This window comes from Ursus maritimus, unplaced genomic scaffold, assembly GCF_017311325.1.
Source record: "Ursus maritimus isolate PB19 unplaced genomic scaffold, ASM1731132v1 scaffold_14, whole genome shotgun sequence".
Lineage (NCBI taxonomy): Eukaryota > Metazoa > Chordata > Mammalia > Carnivora > Ursidae > Ursus > Ursus maritimus.
In genome coordinates, this window is record NW_024423786.1 from 58,440,139 (window position 1) to 58,463,185 (window position 23,047).

The window sequence follows — 23,047 nt, forward strand, 5'->3', positions numbered from 1 at the left end:
TCCAGGAGAAGGCGAAGGGGCCCATTACCCGCTCGCCGCGCCCCGCTCGCTGCGCCCCGTTTGGGCTGCGGGGACCGCGAGCCGCCTGCCTGCTCCACCCGCGCCGCCTGCGCTCCGACGCCGACTCCGCGCCCTCCGGGACGCGCGCCCTCGCGGGGCATGAGCGCCAAGGGCGGCCGCCTTTGTGACGCGCCGCCATCCGCCATCCGCCGGGCTCCGCTCATGCTCCCGCGGCGCGGGGCGCGGGGTCCCAAACCTGGGGTCGTCAGAGCCAGCGACCATGCGCGGAGAGGGCAGGACCGACCCGGCGCGGAGTCTCCCAGAAGGCTCGTGGGCCAGGGGCCGAGGAGCGGAGTGTCGGGGCACCTGGTCCCGGGGTCCCAGGAGGTTGGGGTGTCGGGGGGCCGGGGGCCCATGAAGGATCTGGACACCGGTGTGTGTGCCTGTGCGTGCGCGCGCTCGCGCGCGCCCGAGTATCTAAATATAGGAAAGGAGGTTCCGGCATAGCAGGGCGCTGGGGGGTTGGGGTGGGGGGTGACTTGGGTCCGGATGTCCAGAATCCAGGGGTCCGTGGAGGGGGGGCACTGGGGATGGGGAGGAGTAGGTTCGGGCACCAGGGAGAGTGGGGAGACCAAGGACGACGGGGTGGGTGGAGCTAGGGAGGGGACGGAGGCCAGGGTCCAGGGGGCTGGGGCTGGGAAGCCAGGACACCAGGGCTACCGTGGCGGGATGCAGGGTCTGGGACTCTGGAGCCGGGGTTCTGGAGGGCCGGGGGTCTGGCGGGCGGTAGGCAGGGGTGCTTCTGGACCTGGGTGCAGGGGTCCGTGGTGCCGTAGGCAGGGGTGCCTGGGGCCAGGCGCTGGGGGTCCATGGGGGATCCCGGCACGGGGGCAAGCGTGTCCGGGGATGGGGGGAGGATGGGGCACGGGGTGGGGGGCTGGGGTGGGTATGACTGGGGGCCGAGAGTCCAGGGTCCCCGGGGTGGGAGCGGGGATGGAGGTAGGAGTGCAGTTCCGGGAAGCCGGGAGACAGGATGGGGCACCAGGGGGAGCAGGGGGGAGTGTGTGATAGGGCCTGGGGCAGCTGGGGTTTGGTGTCCAGGGAGCCAGGAGATGGGTAAGGGGGGGCTGGGGTGAGAGTGCGGCTGGGCTGGGGGAGCGTCTGGGGGCTGCAGCGGGGGGGTGTGGGATCCCGGAGGGCCTGAGGTCGGGGGCAGAGAGTGGGGGCTGGGCAGGGGCAGGTGGTATGGGCCAGGTCTGGGGCGAGGGGTCTGCCCAGGTGGGGCTGGGGACCGCCTTGCCCCTCCCCCCTCCCCTCCCCCGCAGCCCTAAGGGGTCTCCACAAAGGGCAGGCAGGAGGGGGGGATGCGGGGTTGCCCAGTGGGGAGCCTGCATCCTGGGCGCAGGCCTCTGGCTGACAGCTCCAGGTCTCCCTCTGCGCCTGTAGTGAGCGGGCAGCCTCCTCTGTCCCCCTCTCTGTTTCTGCCTTTCTGTGGCCCAGTTTCCCTGTGTCCTGCCTTGACCTCTGCCTCACCTGCTGCAGTCAATAACAGGGAAAGACCAGCGAGGAATCTAAAGAAAGGTGGACAGCCTTCAGGGAGGGTATTTTTATTCCCCAGGGACAAGCCTGGGTCCCCCAAGGTGTCCAGACTGGGGGGCCCAGATGTTTGATCCAAGTGCCCGACGACTGGGGTTCTCCTGCAGAAGGGCTAGAGCCCTTTCTTCTCCTGGTTTGTCCGTAGTTTTGGACATACCTACATCTCTGTTCAAAAGAAGGAAAGTAGTTAAAATCCAATCTTCTAAAAGGAAGACACCTGAAGTAAGAAAACCCGTCTCTTCTCACGAGTGAAGACTGCTGCAGAGAGATGCAGGAAGACCCGTGTAACGTGACATCTTCTCATCGGTAGTACCTGTCTGTTCCAGGTTAGCTGGAGTTTCTCGTGTGGTTTCCTTTCCGGGAAGCTAGCCACCAGCATCTCTCCTAAAGAAATGGGTATAGAAAAGTCTGGTGTGTTTAGAGTGAAGGAGATAGTTCCTGGGCGGTCTCTGCACATCGCTGTCCCCAGCTCCCAGAGCACAAACCCTGAGCCACAGATGGCACCCATGAGGCACCGGGTGTTAGAGGCCTGTCTTCATGGGGGGGGGCAGATTAGAGAACACCCACGCCATATGCCCTGTTGAAGAGCCCATCATTTGGCTTGGAGACTTGTCCCTGGGTATTTTGGACCAGAACATTAAGGTACCAAGAAATGTGTATAATCAGACTCCCAGTGTGTATGTTTGTGTTTGTATAATAGGGCTGCCGGATGAAATGGGGACGCCCAGTTAAAGTTCAGTTTCAGAGAAACTTTTTTTTAGCATAAGTATATCCCATGCAATTATTTTGTTAACTGTTGTTGTCCCAAGTAATGCATTTTTTTTTGCTAAATCTGGCAACCTCGTTATATAAGGGCAGAGGAAAGTATGGAAAGAAATGACAAATTGTGGATGGGAAGGGTGTGTGGCACCAATACCCCCAAGGTGAAGCTCGCCCATCTGTGTAAAGTGGTAGGCTCGTGTGCCTTTGGAGACACCTACAGAGAGTAGACAAAAAGATTTAGGTCTGCTCCTTCGTGAGGAATGTGTGTCATATACTAACGGCAGCGTAACGAGCACAGTAAGATAGTATATGGGGAATGAGAAACAATTTCACCCCCCATAAACTCGTTCAGCTCTGTGTTAGCAAGTGCCGCGCTGCGAGAGGACACCCCCCACCTGCTGGCCCTGGCGCCTTGGGGCCCGGGGTGGTGGAGGGGGAGGGTTAGCTTCTGTTGCTGTGTACGGTGTTCTATCAGCTGATGGCCACCAAGTCTAGCACTTCTATATTTTGAAAAACAACAAAGAACGTTTGGGTTTTTTGTTTTTTAAATGAGACATCCCTGTGGAGCTGCATAAGCTTTGGAGCTCAGTTCCTGCTGGATTCCACCGCTCTCTCATTGTGTCATCCCGTGGAAGCTCCTTGTCCACGCTGCCTAGTCTCCCGGTCTGTGAGACAGGAGTAAGACACCTGCCTGTTGTTCCATAAGGAAGAGTAACCGGTGCTGTCCCCACGCACTACGGTTAGGGACCTCTAACGCCAGTGCGTATTATTACTAGCAAATACTTGAGGTTGTAAAAGGTCGGGTATTGAGGGAAATGGCTATAAACCCTGGTCTGCTGGAGGCAGGCCACCGATCGCTCAGGATCTCGACCAAGACTCTCCTGATGTCTGGGCCGCCGTGGCTTTATCTACCGCGGGAGGGCTGGGCTGGGGACCCTGCTCCCCTCCTTCAACTCCACAGTTTTCTAGCACTCGCGGCGTCATTCCCCACGCTGGGAGCTGGAGGCACGAAGCTGAGAGAGCCAGCTCTGCCTCCAAGGTGGCCCAGTCTCTGCGAGACTGTGCAAATAAACCAGGCCTCACGTAAGGGCTCTGAGGGAGTTCGTTTGGGCGCACAGAGAAAGAGGAGCTGGAGAAGGGCCTAGTGGCAGTGTCTGCAAACGTCCTGTAAGTCTTGAGTTTTTAAAAGCACTGGCTGAGTAAGGAGAGAACAGAGGCTGGGTACCTGGTGTTGATTTAAGATGGGCAGGGGAAGCAGGATACCACACAGAGAACACTGCCTCAGAACGTCATAGGCCGACTCGTGTCGGGCAGCGGAGGGGCCCCTCCGCTTGTGCTCAGGCTTCAAAGGCAGAGTCAAGGTTGGGTTTGTGCCGCATGCTGCTTGCTTGGTTGAATTTTCTGAAGGCGGAGGAAATCTGTGTCTATTGTTCATCTTTGGGCGGATGTCCTTTGTGTAGCAGGTCTGATCGCTAGTGGTTGGAGTGGGGAGGGGCGCAGGAGGGGTTCTTGGCTTTCCAGTTGGAAAACGTTTCACGGGCTCTGGGACTGAGCAGCATTTGTCCTGCGGTTGTGAGTAAAGTGGCAAATCAAAAAAATAACTTTGGCTTTCATGGCTGGACAATACAGTAAACCAGAGAACCTGAAAGCCCCCACTACAAACACGGAGAAATGTTGAATAAAAGATGACAAGCATTCATTTGAGTTGACGGCTGACTTTGCAAGAAACTTTAAGTCTCCATGTTCCAGGAATGAAAGCCTAACCTTACGGACACTTTGGGAGGAGACGTGGGGTCGGTCTTGTAACTGAGGGCTTGGAAGAGAGAAAAGTCCCATCCACACAAAGTGTGTGTGTGTATTCGGGAAAGGGGGTTGGAAGTAAGCTTTCCCTCCCCCTGCGTAAAGCTGGGAACTTGAAGGTAAACTGGTGGCTGAGAGAAAAGAACCAGCTCCCCAGAAAAGGAAAGTGGCCAGTCAGCGTGTCTACCTTGGGCTGGGATCTGAGCACGGGGAACAGAAACTCCATCTCCTGAGAACTCAAAATCACAGGCCCAGGCCTTTCTTATCCTTGGTGTTCAGATTTGCATTAGCCTCGTGGTCGGGAACCACCCAATCATAAACATTAACATAAAAATTGGGAAGTCTGGCAGAAGCAATCACAAAATCCCTCTGGAGGGCGTACAACCTCAAACTGGGTCATTCTCACAGGTGGAGACCTACCAAATGGAAACGCGTGGTTCAGACTTACACCCGAGGAAGCACTCTCCCTTGAGTAAGACAAGAGGCATAAGCAATAGCAGGAGGGCCAGTCTCCAGAAACTTCAGAAAAATAGAAATATAGGAGAGAGACTGTAAACTAAACTAATTGGAAATGATTAAAACAAGAGAAAAGAATAAGATCCTATGGAAAAAGAATGGGCAAGTTCGAAAGAGAGATAAAAAGAATTTCGAGAAGTGAAAAACACAGACATTGAACCTTGGTGGATGGGTCAAACCCAGCAGATTAGATTTGATTAAGAAAGAATGAACTTGCAGGTAGATTTGAAGAAATTACCCAGAACATAGGAGAGGAAAATGGAAAATGTTAAAGACGTGAACTAGAATGGGAAGGCTTAAATTGTATCCCACGTGCTCCACAGAAGAGTCTGGAGAACATGTGAGAGGGAGGGAGGATTGGGTATTTAAGGAGATTATCGATGAGGATTTCCTAGGACTGATTAAAGGCATAAATCTTTAGATTTGGGCAGGAGAAATCCTGAGGGAGAGAGAGAAACAGGTTTGAGCTCATTGTTCTGAGCAGGGTGAGTAAAACATAAATCTTTTAGTTACGTACAGTGAAACCACAGATCAAAAGCAAAGAGGATCTTGAAATCAAAGAAAAAAAGCATCTACACAGGGTGACAGTAACGTGGAGAGGGGACTGGTCAGCAGCGATGGCGGAGGAGGGAAGTGGGGGCAGCCTTCAACATGCCCGGAGAGAATAATAGGTAACCCAACTACCACTCAAGATTGCAGGAAAAAGGGGCACCTGTGTGGCTCAGTCGGTTAAGCATCTGACTCATGATTTCGGCCCAGGTCATGATCTCAGGGTTGTGAGATTGAGCCCAATCAGGCTCCATGCTCAGTGGGGAATCTGCTTGAGATTCTCTCTCTCTAGCTCCCTCTGCTCCTCCCCCACTCTCTCTCTCAAATAAATAAATCTTTTTAAAATTTTTGCCTTTTGTGCTTTCTTTCTTAAGAAACTATTTGAAGATATGCTCTCCCAAAGAAGGGGTAAAACAAGAAAGAGATGACCTGAACCTGAAATTTGGGAAAAGAACTCCAACTCTGGAGAGAGTAGAGGAAATTCCCAGAATGACAGCTATTCACCATGTCTGAGGAGCACTGTGTCCCCAAAATGAAATGCATAGAATACTACTCTGTTTGATTATACCAAGGGAAAAAATTTCAGGTCCAGTAGAAAATTTTAGGAATGATTTAATGATAGGTACCTAGAAAGTGAAGCAAATGAAAAATTGAAGCAATGATTAACTCCAGGGAAAACCAAAAGTTATAGAAGAAAGTAAATGTAATCATAATTTGTGTGGCATAGTCATTCATAATATTTACATGGTCATATTAATGTAATGTTGAACATTGATTTAACCAAAATAGGAGGGTCGAGAGAAGGAGGTGTGTATAGAATAGGAGGTGTAAGAAAGAGAAATCCATATCCCTAAATCCTCATGGATTAATAGATAATATCTAAAATTTTTAAAAAATAGCAGAATAAAAAGGTGCTTGAGAAATATGGAACTAAATACCAGAAGAAGCAGCTAAAAGGGTGAGAAAGTAGAGTATTTCTGTCTGGGGAGAGGGTAGCATTAAGGGAGTGGTGGAGTTTGTTTAACTGGGCCACAATACGTAAGTAAATTACATAAAGTTAGAAGTTGATAAATGCCATAGAAAAGAAAACAGTAGAGAAAGGTAAGAGGTGGGGAATGTGGGGTGGAGAAGGGAGCTGCAATTTTAAATGTGTTGTTAAGGGTCGTGTCCACAAGGAGTTGCCATTTGAGCAAAGACTTGAAGGAGGCCAGCGTTAGCTTTGGGAATGTGGTGGTGGGGGGTGGCTTCCAGGCAGAGGGAGCAGCCAGTGAAAAGGCCCCAGGGCACAGTGTGCTCAAGGAACAACCAGAAGCCTGGGGAGCTGGAGCAGCCAATGAGATCAGAGAGGTGACAGGTGGGAGGGGAGGCACAGATGATGTTGGTTCAAAGGCCATTGTAAGCATCCTGACTCTGATGAAACGGGGCAGGAGCCAGTGCAGAGTTGAGAGCAGAGCAGAGCACAATCTGACCTCTGTTTTTAAAGGGTCATGTTGAGGGCTATGGTGCGAACAGACCATCGGGGCAAGGTTCGAAGCTGGGGACGCGTTAGGAGGCCACAGAGACGGGGGCTGGAGGTGACAGTAACTGTGCAGGGTGTGAACAGTGGAGGCAGGAAAGAGTGTTTCCTAATGGACTGGATGTGGCGTTTGAGGGAGAGAAGAGTCAGGATGAACTTGAGGTTTTGGCCTGAACAACTAGAAGGGCAGAGTTGCCATCAACTGAGCTGGGAAAAGCTGTGGCAGAGAGGATCCCAGTTGTTGCATTTAAGGTGTTTATAAAACATTGGGTGACGATGCTGAGTAAGCGGTGACATTACGAGCCTGGAGATGGGGAGGAAAGTCCAGAAAGAGGTATAAATTTGGGAGTGTCTGCCTACACAAGGCATTTTTTTAAGTCATAAGAGTGGATGAAATTATTGAGACAAGGCTCCCCAAAATTTAGAGGTTGGGGAGCCAGAGAGGGAGAGATCAGTAAGGAAATTGGAAGCCAGGGAGAGTATGGATTTCTGGAAGCCAAGAAAGTGAGCTGAGGAAAGGAGGCGATGAGGACCTCCCAAACGGAGGACTGAGAACTGACTGTTGAATTTAGCAAAGTGAAGGCCGTCGATGACTTTGACAAGGGCAGCTGTGCACATGGATGCTGGTACCGCGGCGCGTCTGGTGACAAGTGCTCACTTCTCACCAAGACAGATCATCAACCCCGTTTTCCTCAAAAGAAGAGAGAGGCTCCGGGAAGCGACACGGCCAGTAAATATCAGAGCAAAACCGAAACCGCAGAGTTCCCTGTTGATGAGAGCCCCCCCCCCCCCACCGCCCAAGCAAGTGTGTGGGTGACCTCGACTGCCAGAGTGGACGTTTTGACCCGGAGGAGTCAGCTACACTTTTGTGTTCGTGCTCACCACGTATCTTCTGATTCCAACACAAGACCACATACGGGATGGAGTAAGGATCGGTAGTGAGGGGAACAAATCCACAGGCGAACCGATGAGCGCCGAGCCCGGCACCTGCGTGGCCAGGGCGGCGCTTCTCAGGCTTGCAACGCCAGGGATCTCATGGACCTGAGAGTCTCGGGGGCCCTCTCCTGGAGGAAGGCCTGAGCGTCTGCATTTCCAACGAACCCCCGAGTGATCCCACGATGCTGGTCCACGGACCACGCCCCAGAAAGCCAGCGCTGAAGGGCAACAGCAGCGCAAATGCCGGTCGACAGATGAACGGACAGTGTGGTAAGACTGTAACAAGGCCACAAAAGGGATGAAGTCCTGACACGGGCCACGGCGTGGGCGAACCTGGAAAGCGTTCCGCTCCACGAAAGAAGCTGGTCACGTAAGACTGCGAATCCGACGATTCCGTTCGGACAAAGTGTCCGGAACGGGCAAATGCACAGAAACAGCAGATCCATGGTCATCACGGGCTGGGGAGGGAGGTGATGGGAGTGTCCCTTGAGCGTGGGGTTCCTTTGTGGGGACCCCTCAATAGAAATGTTCTGGAACAGATAGCAGCGATTTTGTATTTTACCGCAGTAAGAAGAGACCTCGACCACCGTACGGTCTCTTCAGCTCCGGTATTCTCCAAAGTGAAGGTGACGAGAGGATGAACTGCTCTCCACACAAGACAGAAGCCTTAGAAAATTTCCCCCGAGGAAAAGTGCCCCATTCTGCAGGAGAGGTGAGTGACGCGCACAGCTGATGTGTGAAGACGGCTCAGAGCCGAAGAGGGAGGAGAGCGAGAGTGCTCCCTGCCCACTGCTCCATCCCATCAGGGAACCTCTCCTGAGCCCCCTTTTTTTGCACGGGGCCCTGGTAACAGCTTCCCTGTGGGAAGATGGAGAAAATTGCTCATCTCTGCCCGGGAGCGCACAGTCTAACAGAGAAGACCGACCCGGAACCCAGAACCGAAAAGGCTAAGACAGGTCCTACTGGGGACAAAGCGCCACGTCTGGGTGGTGAAGGCTGAGGGTGTCCCCAGGAGGTCGGGGGCTCCGGGAGGGACCGGTACCAGCCCTGTATGCTCAATCAGCCGAGAGTGACCCTCGGACACCCTCTTGGAGCAAAGCAGAAGGAAGTATGGGAACCTCTAATATCCACGCTCTGTAGCACTGGGCCCCGGATCGGCCTTTCATAACGCATTTCTGGCGTACAGACTAGTGACTGGTACTGCAGGAAGTGACTAGCTGCTACTCACCATGTGATGGAAAAACTGCTTTTGGGGGATCATCTGGTTGCAATAAAGACAGTAGATTCTGCTTTTAGGAGCTGGAAACTTCTTCCCTGCATAAGCACAGAAGCAAGACCGTGAGTGACTGCCCATGGCAGTGGCTAGGCCAGCTCCCCTGCAGCTCCGTCCATGGCCTTTGTCCACGGCGGCCATGAGTACAAACAGTCCCAGGCCTGCCCCACACTGCTGGCGACCTCGGCCACAAGGTAACCCTTGGCCGAATCGCCCATGGGATCCCCTCTATGGCCACAGACACACGATGGTGACGAGGAGACAGTTTCCTGGAACGGGACTGGCTTCTGAGGAGGCCATGGTGCCCGCTGTGCAGCCTCTGGCTGCTCTCTCTCCCGGGACTTCTGAGCTCTGGCAGCAAGCTGGGGGTGCTGTGCGTGTCTGCACCGGGGGTGTGGAAGCTCTACTCAAGGATGCGGGACATGGACCCGAGTCTCAAGCGTTCCGGTTTTCCACTTGCCAGGTTTGACCTTGGCCAGATCGTTTAGCAGGAGAGGCTTAGGGCACCGGGGGTTTTAGGCTCCACACGTGTTCCCCTGTGACCACGCAGCCGGTGAGGTCAACAGGAGATCTGTCCTCGGTGGCTGGTGTCCTCCGCAAGCACGCCTCATAAGGAGCCCACCGGGTCCGGGGAGCCCGCATGCTGGCAAAGGTTGGGAGTTGCAGCTAGTTCCCTCTGACCACTGCTGATGGGGGGACTGGCTTGGGAGTCTTGCCTGTCCAGTCTTATTTCTGTCTCTAGCAAGCCCCGTCTGGCTCTGTGCACCCGTGAAGGGTGCAGGTGCATCTCTATCCGGTTGGGGTTGTCCTGGAGGAGCTCGAGTGAAGCCTCCCAGTCTGTAGGGCCCTGCCGCCTCTGCACCCGTCTGCCGGCTCCCGGGCTCCACCCCCGGCCTCTCGGTCTCCCTGGACGAGTCCCGTGAAGACTGCGATAGACAACACGGGGGGCCTCTCTAGGATGTGGTTGAAAGCTAGAACAGCCAGACAGATCAGAGACAGGTGCCCCTGTCACCTATCCTGCTGAGACCCCACCTGCCTCGTGTCCCACCCAGGAGAGGCTCCCTTTCCCGGAAGCCCCCCTTTCCTCCCCAGCCTGTGCTGCTCACCTGTCCTGCGCTGGGCCGGTTCGCCCTCACATACTTCTCTGTGCTGGGCCAGCACCTGGCGCCTGACGGGCTGGCTGTGGTCTGGGCGGAGCCCCGTCCGGCCTCCACAGCGGTGCCCGTGCACCTCCAGCTGGTTGAGGCGCACGGCCAGCTCACAGAACTCATGCTCGGCAGGGCGCTCCTGCTGTTCTGTGGCCTGCGGGGAGACAGGGAGAGTGGGCACGGTCGCCAGCGTACGGGCACTGCAGCCTGGCTGGGGATATGGGCTGGTTTCCCTGGGGGACTGAAGCCCCGAAGAAACCAGGCAGGAAGGGCCAGAGGGGGCCTCTCCCTGGGCACGCTGGCCGTGCTGGGCTCAGGGGCCTCGGCAGGCCCTTCTGACCAGCATCTGGGGCCCCGCGTCCCTGTGGTGAGCTAGTTCTCCGCTGTCGCTCAAGCCGACGTCGGGGAGGAGGCAACAGTGTCAGCCTGCCCTGTGCCCCTGTCCCCCCGGGTTGGTGGTAAAGAAGTCACACTTGACTCTGATGTCCTGGAAGTGAGTCTGGCACACACACACACACACACACACACACACACACACACACACGAGGGTCCCACCCAACCCCCGCAGCCTTTCCCTGCATCTGCCTTGGCTGATGTGTGTTAGGCTTGGGTCTGGGGGCCCCGGGGGCCGGGAACAAGGTGGGGCTGCAGGTCTCCCTACAACACCAGCCCCGTGCTCAAGAAATTCGTGTGGGACCCACCGAGTTAAAGGAAAGGCCAGAGCCTGAGGGTCTGGGGGGAGGTGGAGCAGGAGGGACTGACGTGAAGAAGAAGGAAAGAAAGTTAGCCTTCAGCCTTGGCCCCGCTATTTTCTAGAACTTTCCTTGCTGGCTTCTCTTCGGCAGTCTCAGATCCTCCAACCTTTGCTGAGACAGGGACCCCTTGCCTCGGACTGTGGGGACATGGTGGGGAAGGGGAACCATCTCACAGCTGCGCTGGCCGCCCCGCCCCTCCCCCTTCTGCCTCTGCACCTGCTGGCGCCCGTCCTGCCACCACTCTTCCATCCTCGCCTGCGGACGGGCTCCCTGCCCTCGGGCTCGGGACTGGGACAGCCCGCGTTGGGCCTCACGGTCGGACAGGTGGGCAGAGGCCATGCTTCTTTTGCTGCAGGATCAAGGGGGAGAAAAATGGGCTGTTTTGGTGGCATAATATGCGGAGCCATATTTCACACCCAGGGCCAGGGCATTAAGACCTTTCTGGGCCTCAAGCGCGGCGCATGACGGTGACACCACCTGCGTCCCTACCGGTGTTGGCCCCAAGTCAGAACAAAGCAAAATCATCAAATACGTGTGAGTTTGCTCTGCAAGAAGGGGAGAGTGAGGCCCCAAGGAGCCGGGGGTGGGAATGGTCCTGGGGGGATCTCCGTGGGGCTCGCTCTTTCCAAGGCTGCTGTGAGGACCACATGATCAGAGCAGCGCTACAGGACATTCGGCCGGGCTACGGGCTTTGGGACCATCCCAGAGAGTCAAAACGGCCCTGGGGGTGGGTGGCTGACCCCCTCCCCGCTCCTCCTCCTCTGGGCTTCCACGGAGTTGCACCCTTCCTGCCGTTCCAGGTGCTCTCACGCCCTGGCCTTCCTTGCTCCTGAGTCAGCCTTGCCCGCGCCCCTCCCACCAGCCCCAGAGGGAGCCCCATCTCACCCGCACACCTCCGCAGCCTTTCCTCTGTGAGTTTCATTTCTTGCGGACAGAGAAACAAAACCGAAAGAGTCCCAGCAACCAGATCCTCTGCTCCGGGGCGGGAGGAGGTTTCCCCAAATCTCAGCCTGGGCTGCTCCAAGGTTGCTGGGTGGGCGCCCCCAGGACGCCCCTCGTCACTGGCTTCTGACCTAGGCCAGGCCTGCCCCGTAGCAGCCCCGCCCCTGCTCAGGCCAGCTTCACCACCCCTGGGCCTCATGTCCCCTCTGCAGGGGACAGCGGCCTGGGCCCCGGCGCTTCCTGCCCCTGCGCTGGTCCCGAATGGACTTGGAGAGCAGGGTGGTGTGTGCCAAGATGCAGGGCTCAGAGGCACGTTCCTGAGGGCTTGCTGATGAAGGGCGACATCAGGCCCTTCTCCCCCCGTGGCTCTTTCCTCACTTGGGAATCACGACAGGTGCGCCTGCTTCCCTGAGCTTCGCGGTTGCTGTGCTGTTTATAGAGCTGTTCACAGCACGTCTGCCCGCACCGTGTATCCAGCCACGTTTGCTCAGTGCCTGCCTCTGGGTCACATTTCGGTAATTCCCTCACTCTTTCAGACTTTTCATTCTTTTTTTTTTTTTTTTAAAGTTTTTATTTATTTATTCGACAGAGATAGAGACAGCCAGCGAGAGAGGGAACACAAGCAGGGGGAGTGGGAGAGGAAGAAGCAGGCTCATAGCGGAGGAGCCTGATGTGGGGCTCGATCCCGTAACGCCGGGATCACGCCCTGAGCCGAAGGCAGACGCTTAACCGCTGTGCCACCCAGGCGCCCCCAGACTTTTCATTCTTATGTTTTTGAAGTGATGGGGTCTGTGACCAGTGATCAGGACTTGGTAAACCTCGGAGGATGGCCAGCGGGTTTCAGCTAGCTTCACCCGGAGAGAAGGGGAGGCGGCCTGTGGGACGGGGTCCTCGGGGAGGCAGGTGGGCAGGACGTGAGGCTGCCCACATTCCCCCACGCTCACTCGGGAGACCCCTCCTCGTGCGTACCCCTGGGATCTCAGAGCTGTCCCCAGCCCCGAGCAATGGCACCAGCGGGCCAGGAGGGGTCTGATGGGTCTGCAGACGGGCCGGGAGCGGCCGCTGTGAGGAGGGTGACCGGATGGGACTCCAGCCTCCTGCCAGCCTCTTCAATCCGGGCACCAGACCAGCCACGAACACCGGCATGTCTTCCACGGCCCCGGCTCAACCATGCATCTGTCATCCAGCTGCTCTGCCGTAAGGGTGAAAGCCCATTTCGCAGCTGCAGAAACCGAGACACAGAGCGGTTGTGCAATTTACCCGAGGTCTCCCAGTGACTGTCAGAGCTGGCGTTCAAACAAGGTCGATGGGACTCCGGGGCCTAGGTTCCTAAGCAAGACACGACCTGCCTTACTGGACACAGGGCAGGGGCTCCGGGCCAGGAGAGACCGGTTGGCCTCCTGGTTCCTTCCACGTCAGTCCCTTTGACCATGCAGGTCACTCCCGTCTGTCTCTGGGCCACTGGTGGAGACCGACGATAGGAAGAAGCTGGGCTTTCACACCGTCTCGGGTCTCCTGCTGGGACCTCTGCAGTAGAGGGGCGTCTGGGATGGAAACGAGGGGGACCCGGGGAGGCCTCCGGAGGGCAAGGGTCAGTGGGGCTGGGCTGACCTGGAAAGGACCACGAGCTTTCTGGTCTACATCCTCATTTTCTTCCAGGATGTTCCCTCTTTGCAGACTGTCCCACCCCCGCACCGTCCCTTCCCTTCCGGAACAACTCTATGTTAACAGCTGGTTGAGCACCGACGTCCTTTGCCCCTAGCTGCTGGTCTGTCTGTGCGAGCAGCTGGGGGTTCACCGCCTCTTCCATCGGGCTGCCCATCAGTCCCTTCTGCCAGAGGGACCCGCGCGCGGGGCCCGGGAGGCCGTGGAGCCATCGTGGTGCGGTGGCAGCCGGTCAGGCATTGGCCAGCCTGAACGGACACGCAGGGTCCGTGTCCAAGGTAATTAGAGCAGAAGTTAGGAGCCCCTCCCGGAACCCAGCAGCAGCGCCGTTTTCCTCTGATTTTAAACAAAACTGATAATTCTATCACTAAGGCACAAACATGCCAAGTTTGTTTTTGGCCACCGTGCCATCGCTGTTTTTACGCTGAGCGTGGAAGGGGGCGCACTCTGGTCGGCACCGGAGCTTGTCCCCCCTCCCACCACGACGGGAGCCCGTGCTGTGGGCACACATGATTTCATCGTTCCGCCAGCCGCCCTTGGCTGGGCCCCAACCCTCCGCAGTCCCATCCCATAAAACCCTCGATGAGAAATGCCCTATGTGAGCTCAGAACTCCTCTCCAGGCCACTGTGGCTACCCACTTGGCCGCTGTCCCGCCGCCCGGGATTGGAGGGGGTCGGGGCTGTCCCAGGAGCCAGGCCTTGGAGACGTACCTTTCCCTGGGAGGAGGGAAAGGGGGAGCGCAAACTCGGGGCTGGTCTGCGGATGGGAATGACAACACGTACCCTGATGCCTGGTTTTGAGGGTGAAACAAGACTGCGTGTGAAAGGTGTCCAAGGTCCCGGAGAAGGGAGGGGACGCCCTGAGGAGAGGACTGTCTCAGCCGGGCGTTGTCTTCTCAAGGGATGGCTTCGCTCAGGACAATGATGTCACGGCAGAGGTATTTCTCTTCCCAGACAGAAATTACACGGTGCAGTTGTGCATACTTCTCGGTGGTGCCTTTGGAAGGATCCTGTGGTCACAGTGGACCTGAGCCCTGGGAGACATGATCATTGAGATTGCTGTGTGTTTGGGTGGGAGTTTGTTGTTCAGAGACCACATGCAACTGCTTCAAATGAGTAGTCTCTGGATGGAATTCAAGGCCCGGAATATCTGTGTTTGTGTTTGGGGCAGACTCTGGGCCCGGCTGGGCGGCAAAGTCGGGGGATGCCCCGCTGGCTCCTGCTTGGCTGGCGTGCACAGGAGGGCAAGCTTGTCATTAAGCTCCCGGGTGAGAGGCAGTGGCTCCAGGCCCTGTCTGCACGGTGGCCCCCGCACCTTCCCCTTCCCGTCCTTCCGTCTGAGGTCCGTTTTCACACACTCATTAAAGCACCTGCTTGCCCGCCTCCCCCGGCCCAATCAGCAATCACAGCTCCCCTCCTTGTCCCCAGACGGACGTTTTCCCGGAGCCCCAAAGGGGGCATCTCAGGGTCAGTGTCCGGGGGCCTTTGATCTCAATCACAGAATGGCCACTTTAGCGGCTGCCAAATGCTGGGTCACGGGACACAGGACAAATGACCACACACATCAAATCTTTTGTTGTCACTTGTCTGGGGGTGAAAGAGGAAAAATTCGTATCCTGAGCATCTCTCAACCCTCCGAAGTAGGGCTCCCTTACTGTGCATGAGCTCAACGTCGGGAGGAAAACAAGGGGCCCCACGCCGCGGTGCCAGGACGTTACTTCCAGAGCAGAGGGCCCAGTCGGCGGTGAGTTATTCCCCAGCCCAGTTTGCTCTACAAGATAGAGTAGACAAGGGATAGGCCACTGTATTCCCCACGTTATTTTACTTCCTAATTCCTTTGACAGCCAAATGGCCTATCAGCTCGCGGTGCAGGACGATTCTCTCAGGGAAAACCGGTCTCTGCTCTGAGCGCGCAGGCTACAGACGCGAACCTAAAGGAAAGGAATGCGCTTTGTGAATAGCAAGATATGATCTCACCGTGGACGTGAGCAGGGGTGTGACCCGCGTCAACGGGGTGTCAGGTCAGACTGACCCGGTCAGGTGTGTGCGCATGTGCACACGGGCACACTGGGGGGTGCTGGGTGGCCGCAGGCTGGAGGCGGGGTGTGTGGGGAGGGGAAGGGGACAGGGCGCTCGGGCAGACCCACGCCAGCTGGGAAACACCGCCCGTGGCAGGTGGGTCTGTGTCGGGGACGAGAGTGAGGCTCGCACAGGTGCGAGGGCTTTTGCAAATGTGAAGGACAAGAGCTCGGAGATAGCAGATGGTCCTGGGTCCGGGGAGGGACGTGGCTACAGGCAGTCACAGGTGTTCCTGAGAGATTCGGTGAGATGGCGGGAGAGGGGAAGGTGACGTGCTGACCAAGGAGAGAGATTCGGAGGTGCCGCTGCTGGAGCTCGGTGCAGCTCTGGGGACAGGGCGAGGCGGGGACAGGACGAGGCAGGGACACGGCCCCCCGGAGCCCCCAGGGGAGCAGCCCGCTCACACTTCTGCCTCCGGAATGGAGGAGAACAAGTGTTATGTCATTTGCAGGACGAATTCTCCCGTGACTCGTTGCAGCACCTACAGGGAACTGATACGGTATAATACAGATTTTTTATTCTCCTTGGACTAGTTACGGTTGACACTGTGTCACCTCACGTAAAAAGCAGAAACCGTGCAGCACGGTGGGACCGTGCGCTGTCCCTGCCTCCTGTCCTGCGTCCCCAACTTGTCACAGCATCACACCTACAGACGCCGTGAACCCTACCTGGCTCGGTGTACGTGGGCTGCCGTGACAAGTACCAGACAGGCGGCTGGAGCAACGGAAATTTGTTTTCTCAGCGGTGTGGAGGGTGGAATGCCGGCTCAGTGGGGTCCTTGCTGGGGGCTCGGGTGGCCTTTTCTCAGTGTGTGTGGGGAGAGAGCTCGCTCTTCCTCTTCTTAAGAGGCCGCGGTGCTGGATTAGGACCCCACCCGCACGACCTCATGTAACCTTAATTATCTCCTAAAATCCCCTTCTCCGAATACTGCCTCATCGGGGGCTAGGGCTTCAACCCACGAATTTGGGAGGACACAGTCCAATGCAGAGCCCCACCTGACGGCGTCGTAAATTCTGCTTCGATGGCCGTATGAATTTGGCATTTATCACACGCGGCGTGACCCTGGCACTAACGTCTGGGGCTGCATCAGATCTCGCAGGTTAAAGGCACCACCCCACAAGACTGACCCCACCCCAGGCAGCAGCTGCAAGTCAGGGACTCCCAAACCACCCCCCTTCTGACTCGCTAAAGCACCGGGGTTCCGACAAGCCCCGAGGACACCAGCCACATGCTTGGGGGTCCCCGGGGTCCCCACATTCTGATCAGCTGGCTACAGACCTGGGGGCTCCCACGACCCCCTTAGGTACCGGAGCTCAGTGGGGTGACTCGGGATTCAGGAAAGTTCTGTGCTTGTGGGACTCCCGGGGCGAGTCCTCAGGGATGTGCCACTGTCCTGCATGCGGATGTCCCGCCACCGACCAGGGAGACCATCCCAGGCTCAGCGCCCAAAGTTCTTAACTGAAGATCTGACTTTCCACTGTGACCATTCCCTTCAACCTAGAGCATTTTATGTATTTCGTAGTGCTTGTCTCGTAGCGCAAACTCCTTCAGTTTTCTTTTATCTGAAAGTGTCTTCACTTTGTCTCAATTCTTTTTTTTAAAGATTTATTTATTTGAGAGAGAGAGAGTGGGCGGGGGAGAGAAGCTCCAGCAGACTCCCTGCTGAGTGCAGAGCCATACATGGGGCTCGATCCTACGACCCTGAGATCATAACCTGAGCTGAAATCGAGAGTCGGACCTTCCACCGACTGTGCTGCCTCGGTGCCCTATCTTGATTCTCGAAGGATATTTCCATCGCACGTTGACTTCTGGGTTGACGGGTGTTTTTTCTTGCAGTGCATTGAAAATGATGTCTTCCCTGCACAGAATCTGGTAAGAGGTACAAGGTCATTTGCCTTGTTGATCCCCGTCTGCCGTCTGCCACTTCCCTCTGACTCCTAGCCGGAGTTTTTCCTTATCTGTGTTTTCAGCTATTTGAGCATTATGCCCAGGTATCGTTTTCTTCATATTTATCCTGTTTGGGGTTTGCCGAGCTTCTCGTATCTTTACATCTATGTGTTTTGCCAGTTCTGGAACCTTTCAGTCATTTTTGACAATTTTTTTCCTACCCCATTCTTTCTCCTTTAAGTTCTCTGATTAAATGTTTGTTAGCTACACCCCCCCCCCCCGCCAAGTCCCCGGGCTTCTGTTCTCCCCTCTCCCCCTCTGGTTTTCAGATTGGATGATTTCTATGCTCTGGCTTCAAGTTCTCGGACTATTCCTTCTGCATCTTCTGTCTGCTGTTAATTTTTAATTTCAGACATTGAATTTCTCGATTTTTAGAATTTTCACTTATTTTAAAATAGTTTTTATTTATCTGCTGAGATTTCCTATCTGTTTTTCCATTACGTACATTTTTCCTTTATGTGGTTAAGCATGGCTGCAATAGCCGTTTTCAAATCCTCTACTGGTTACGTTTGGGTCGTCTTGCCGTTGGACTCTACTGATGTGCTTTCCTCGGAGAGCAGGTCCCACCTGCCAGAGTCTCCGCTCATCGAGCAACTTGGGATTGAATCTAGGTTTGGAGATTCTGGATTCGGTGATATTGTCTGAAAAGCACACGTGGTGGTGGTGGTGGTTTTTTTTTTTTTTTTTAAAGCAGGCAATTAACTGATTGGCTTCGAACGCAGACTGTGAATCTCAAATCCCAGTTCAGATGTTCACGTGTGGTCGTTTAAATGCCCCTCATGTGGGCAGCTCAGGGCCATCCAGGGATCTGGGCAGAGTTTATCTGAAGAACGTAAGGCTCCCTCTCCCACACTCTGCTCTCAAAGAGTCCCCGTCACCTTCCAGCTGGAGTGGCTGTTCTCAGGTCCCTTGGGCCAGAACGCTGTGAACATGGAAACCCCCTCATTCTCTTCTGCCGGGGCTCACGGATGTCGGGCTCCATCTGAGTGTTGGGTGGTGCTACTGTTCCTTTCCCTTCAGTGCCTTCAGGTAGGCTTTCAAACAATTATTATTTTTGTTTTCCCCAGAATCTGTAGTTAATACATGTGGGAACGGCCATCCCATTGATCACTCGGCCGCATTGGATGTGGGAATTCCCTTGCTTCTGTCTTGAGATCTCCACAAGTGTTGTCTCGTTCCCTTTTAAAATTAATAATTTCATGTGTTTATTATTATTTTTTGTTTGTTTTCGTTGAAGTGAAGTTGACACACGGCGTGACGCATAATTAGTATCAGACGCACAACATGGTGATGGGACCCGTCTGTAGGTTATACCACACGCGCCCCAGCTTGGCTGACACCTGCCGTCACGCGACGCTGTTACCATACCGTCGGCTGTAATCCCTACGCTGTGCCTTTCACTCCCACAACGTATTCGTTCCATAACGGGAAGCCTGGACCCCCCCATCTACTCCCCCACCCCGGCAACCAGCAGTTTGTTCTCTGTATTTACAAGTCTGATTCTGCTTTTTGTTTGTTTGTTCATTTGTTTTGTGTTTGAGATTCCACATGAGTGAAATCCTACGGTATTTGCTCTCTGATGACTTACTCACTCAGCACCGTACCCTCGAGCTCCATCCGCGTTGCTGCAAATGGCAAATCCGTTCCGTTTTGTGGCTGCGTGGTACCCCCTGTGTCTATGCCCCGCCATGTCTTTTTCATCCACTCAACTATCCACGGACCCTGGGGTCACGTCCATATCTTGGCTGATGTAGTTAACGCCCCAGTAAACGCAGGGCCGCAGATATTTTTTTCGAGTTAGCGTTTTGTTTCCTTTCGGTGAATACCCAGGAGTGGGGTTGCTGGATCACGAGGCAGCTCTATTTTTAAGTTTTTGAGGAACCTCCGTGCCGTTGTCTGCACCGGCTGGGGCAGTGTGCATCCCCACCAACGGTGCACGAGGCTTCCTTTTTCTCCGCGTCCTCGCCCGAGTGCTGTTCCTTGTTCATAGCCCACGGCTGCCCCGCTCCCCGCCACTGCTCCAGCCGCACAGACCTGCCGGCTGTTGGGTGAAGGATTGACGCTGCTGCCGTGACAGGAGGCTGCTCACTCCGCCTGGAAGCCGCCTTCCCCCGGAATTTGCACGGCCGGCTCCTTCAATCTGTCATCAAGCAGACTGCAGCTCCACGAGCGAAGGTATTTTCTCTGTCTCTCCCTCTTAGTCCGCAGCGACGGGGGCGTCACGTGCGACGTATCAGGCTCTCGGTAAAAACTGACAGCGTGAACACACGTTCCCACCCGCACCCCACACGCAAGCACGTCTGTCTCTGGCGAGTCAGCTGCGCCTCCGACGTTCGAAACTGCCTTGTGTTCTCGTCTCCTCCCCTCTTGGCACTTGTGGGCTCGTACTATCTTTTTAATCTTATTTCTATCACTTTAATAGGATTTGAGGAGGGTGCAGAATTAAACGCCTGTAGTTCAAGCCACCATATTGAACAAGAAATCCAGGTGATTCACCCCATTTCTTTTACATAGTGTTTTTCTTAGCTCATGTGGAAACATTGCATTCTCCTAATAATTAGAATATGATTTAACCGAAATGCTGACGTACTGTATCGACAAGATACGGGGAAGGAGAAGAGGAATGGTGGGCACAACGTGGCAGGGCTGGTGTTGGGCTGAACACTCCTTTATGACAGAAAGCCAGTAAATAGTTCCTGGAACCGGGAAGTCACAAAGGGAAATACGGAGGGAAAGACTGGGGGAAAGTTCTGGAACGGCCGTCGTGCATGCCGCTGGGGAGCGGGCAGAGGCTCGTGGAGGGCGCTGGCTTGTTGTGTGGAAATCACCAACTTTGTGCTGGTGAGCGCGTGCCTCTAGTTCCTTCCTGGGGGTCTCTCTGCCCTCCGCGGTGGTACGAGGGCCCGGGAGAGCAGGAGAGGCGGCCCGCAGCTGCAGGGACGGCCACGAGGATGCCCGGGAATGGCCAGTGTGGAAATGTCAGTAGGAGAGTAAACTCTGTCATCTTGCGTTCTGGGGACACTTGCAGGGCCGTTGGGCCGATGACGGGGAAAGTAAGGCAATGCAGATCAGACCACCCTGCCTTGGTTTCCCTCAACAGTGGCCTCGTGGGTGGGAAGGAAAACCAGATGTTCAGAGGGACCAAGAAATCCGGGGGTGTGTGGTGAGACCACACTCACGCTGTTACACCGCGAGCTCCAGCGCGCTGCTGTGTCTCCCTCTAGCCACACTCCCCGCACAGGCGGACGGTACCACACAGCCGGCTTCCAGATGGGGTCCCTACACCCGCCCTCGTGTTAGCGTGCTAGGAACACTGCCCCTGCCAGCTCCCCTTCCTTTGCTGTTCCTTTCTCATTGTATTTTTTATGATTATGTTCTGGGCACTGTCCCTTTTTGGTTAAAATTAAGCAAAACTAAATTATTTAATTACTCACATCCTGTGAATGACAGCTTGGGTTTTGTTGATATCTTCTCTGCTGTCCTTATATTTTATTTTATTTTATTTTATTTTATTTTATTTTATTTTATTTTATTTTATTTTACTAACTTCTCTAAGCAGAGGCTTGACCTTCCAGGTTACCTTTTGATTTTAAATAAAATACGGTCTTTCTAGGGGCACCTGGCTCCCTCAGTTGGTGGGACATGTGACTCTTTTAAATAAATTTTTTATTTAAATTCAATTAAGTAACATATAATATTTATTATTTTCAGAGGTAGAGGTCAGTGACTCATCAGCCATAGTATATAACGCCAGTATATTACATCAAGTCCCCTCATTAATGCCCATCACCCAGTTACCCCATCCCTCCACCACCCTCCCTTCCAGCAGCCCTCAGTTTGTTCCCTGTGATTAAGAGCCTCTTATGGTTTGTCTCCCTCCCTGATTTTGTCTAATTTTATTTTTCCCTCCTTTCCTCCATGGTCCTCTGTTTTGTTTCTTAAATTCCACATATGAGAGAGATCATATGATAATGGTCTTTCTGATGGACTTATTTCACTCAGCATAATACCCTCTAGTTCCATCCATGTCATTGCAAATGGCAAGATTTCATTCTTTTTGATGGCTGCATAATATTCCACGACAGATATACTCACATCTTCTTTATCCATTCATCTGTCCATGGACATCCAGGCTCCCTCCACAGTTTGGCTGTTGTGGACTTTGCTGCTATGAACCCTGGGGTGCAGGTGCCCCTTCTGATCACTATGTTTGCATCCTTTAGGTAAACACCCAGTAGTGCAATTGCTGGGTCATAGGGCAGCTCTATTTTTAACGTCTTGAGGAACCTCCATACTGTTCTCCACAGTGGCCGCACCAGCTCGCACTCCCACCAACAGTAGGAGGGTCCCCTTTCTCCACATCCGCACCAACATCTGTTGTTTCCTGACTTGTTAATTTTAGCCATTCTGACCGGTGTGAGGTGTATCTCGTGGTTTTGATTTGTATTCCCCTGATGCCGAGTGATGTGGAGCATTTTTTCACGTGACTGTTGGCCATTTGTATGTCTTCTTGGGAGAAGTGTCTGTTCGTGAGTCTGCTCATTTCTTAACTGGATTATTTGTTCTTTGGGTTCACTCCCTTTAATTTCTGAAAGATACCTAATTGTATGGCTATGCCTCAAGCTGTTAATTCATTCTCCGGGGAATTAGGATTTAGGACTTCCCTTTTTTTTTGTCATGGGAAACAGTGTCATAATGAAACGTCTTCAAAAGAACGAGATTTTTGCAAAGATACTTTCTGAAACAAGAAGGGAACACTATAACAAAAGACTATTTCCAGAATAGAAACGCATTCTTGGAAATTAAAAATGTGATAGTAGAAATAAAAAACTACTCAATAGAAAACTTGGAAGGTAAAGCGGAGGAAAGCACAAAGGAAGAAACAATCAAAGAAATAATGTTTTTAAATTTTTAAAACCTTTTATTTATTTTTTAAAGATTTTATTTATTTATTTATTCGACAGAGATAGAGACAGCCAGCGAGAGAGGGAACACAAGCAGGGGGAGTGGGAGAGGAAGAAGCAGGCTCATAGCGGAAGAGCCTGATGTGGGGCTCGATCCCGTACCGCCGGGATCATGCCCTGAGCTGAAGGCAGACGCCCAACCGCTGTGCCACCCAGGCGCCCCTAAAACCTTTTATTTATTAATTTATTTATTTGAGAGAGAGAGAGAGCACAACTGGGGGGAGAGGGAGAAGCAGACTCCCAGCTGAGCAGGGAGCCCAACGCAGGGCTCGATCCCAGGATCCTGAGATCATGACCTGAGCTGAAGGCAGACGCTTAACTGACTGAGCCACCCAAGTGCCCTTCAAAGGAATAATTTAACGAAAACTTGCAGAACAGAAGGACATCAGTTTGCCAAGCTTCCGAGTGCTCAACACACACACACTACAGACCAGAAGGCATTTGGTGTGAGACTTCAGAGCACCGGGGACGGGAAGAAGCTCCTGTTGGTTTCCAGAGAGGAAAAATACAGCAGGTTTCCTAAAAATAATCAAGAGCAAGAATGTTTTTAGACTTTTTGGTAAAAACACTGGAAATTAAAAGGCAGAGGAGAAAATTCT

General features: G+C 54.2%; 1 protein-coding gene across 1 annotated transcript; it reads right to left on the bottom strand.

Moving 5' to 3' along the window:
• Positions 1–1,621: 1,621 nt before the first annotated feature.
• On the bottom strand, positions 1,622–12,939 carry XAF1 (XIAP associated factor 1). Its single transcript, XM_040628315.1, has 6 exons — positions 12,763–12,939; positions 9,981–10,250; positions 8,904–9,176; positions 3,584–3,922; positions 1,910–1,980; positions 1,622–1,761 (listed from the first exon to the last, which is right to left on the bottom strand). The coding sequence occupies exons 1-5, from the start codon at positions 12,937–12,939 to the stop codon at positions 1,924–1,926; spliced, it is 1,116 nt and encodes a 371-aa protein (XP_040484249.1). The 3' UTR covers positions 1,622–1,761; positions 1,910–1,923.
• Positions 12,940–23,047: the final 10,108 nt, after the last annotated feature.

Coding starts and splice junctions, on each gene's coding strand:
- XAF1 (XM_040628315.1), bottom strand. CDS start 12,939: ATGCCGGTGTTCGTGGCTGGTCTGGTGCCCGGATTGAAGAGGCTGGCA. Junction 10,251..12,762: donor ACAGCTCTGAGATCCCAGGG/GTACGCACGAGG, acceptor GTCTCCCCGCAG/GCCACAGAACAGCAGGAGCG. Junction 9,177..9,980: donor CTGGGTGGGACACGAGGCAG/GTGGGGTCTCAG, acceptor CTGTGGCCATAG/AGGGGATCCCATGGGCGATT.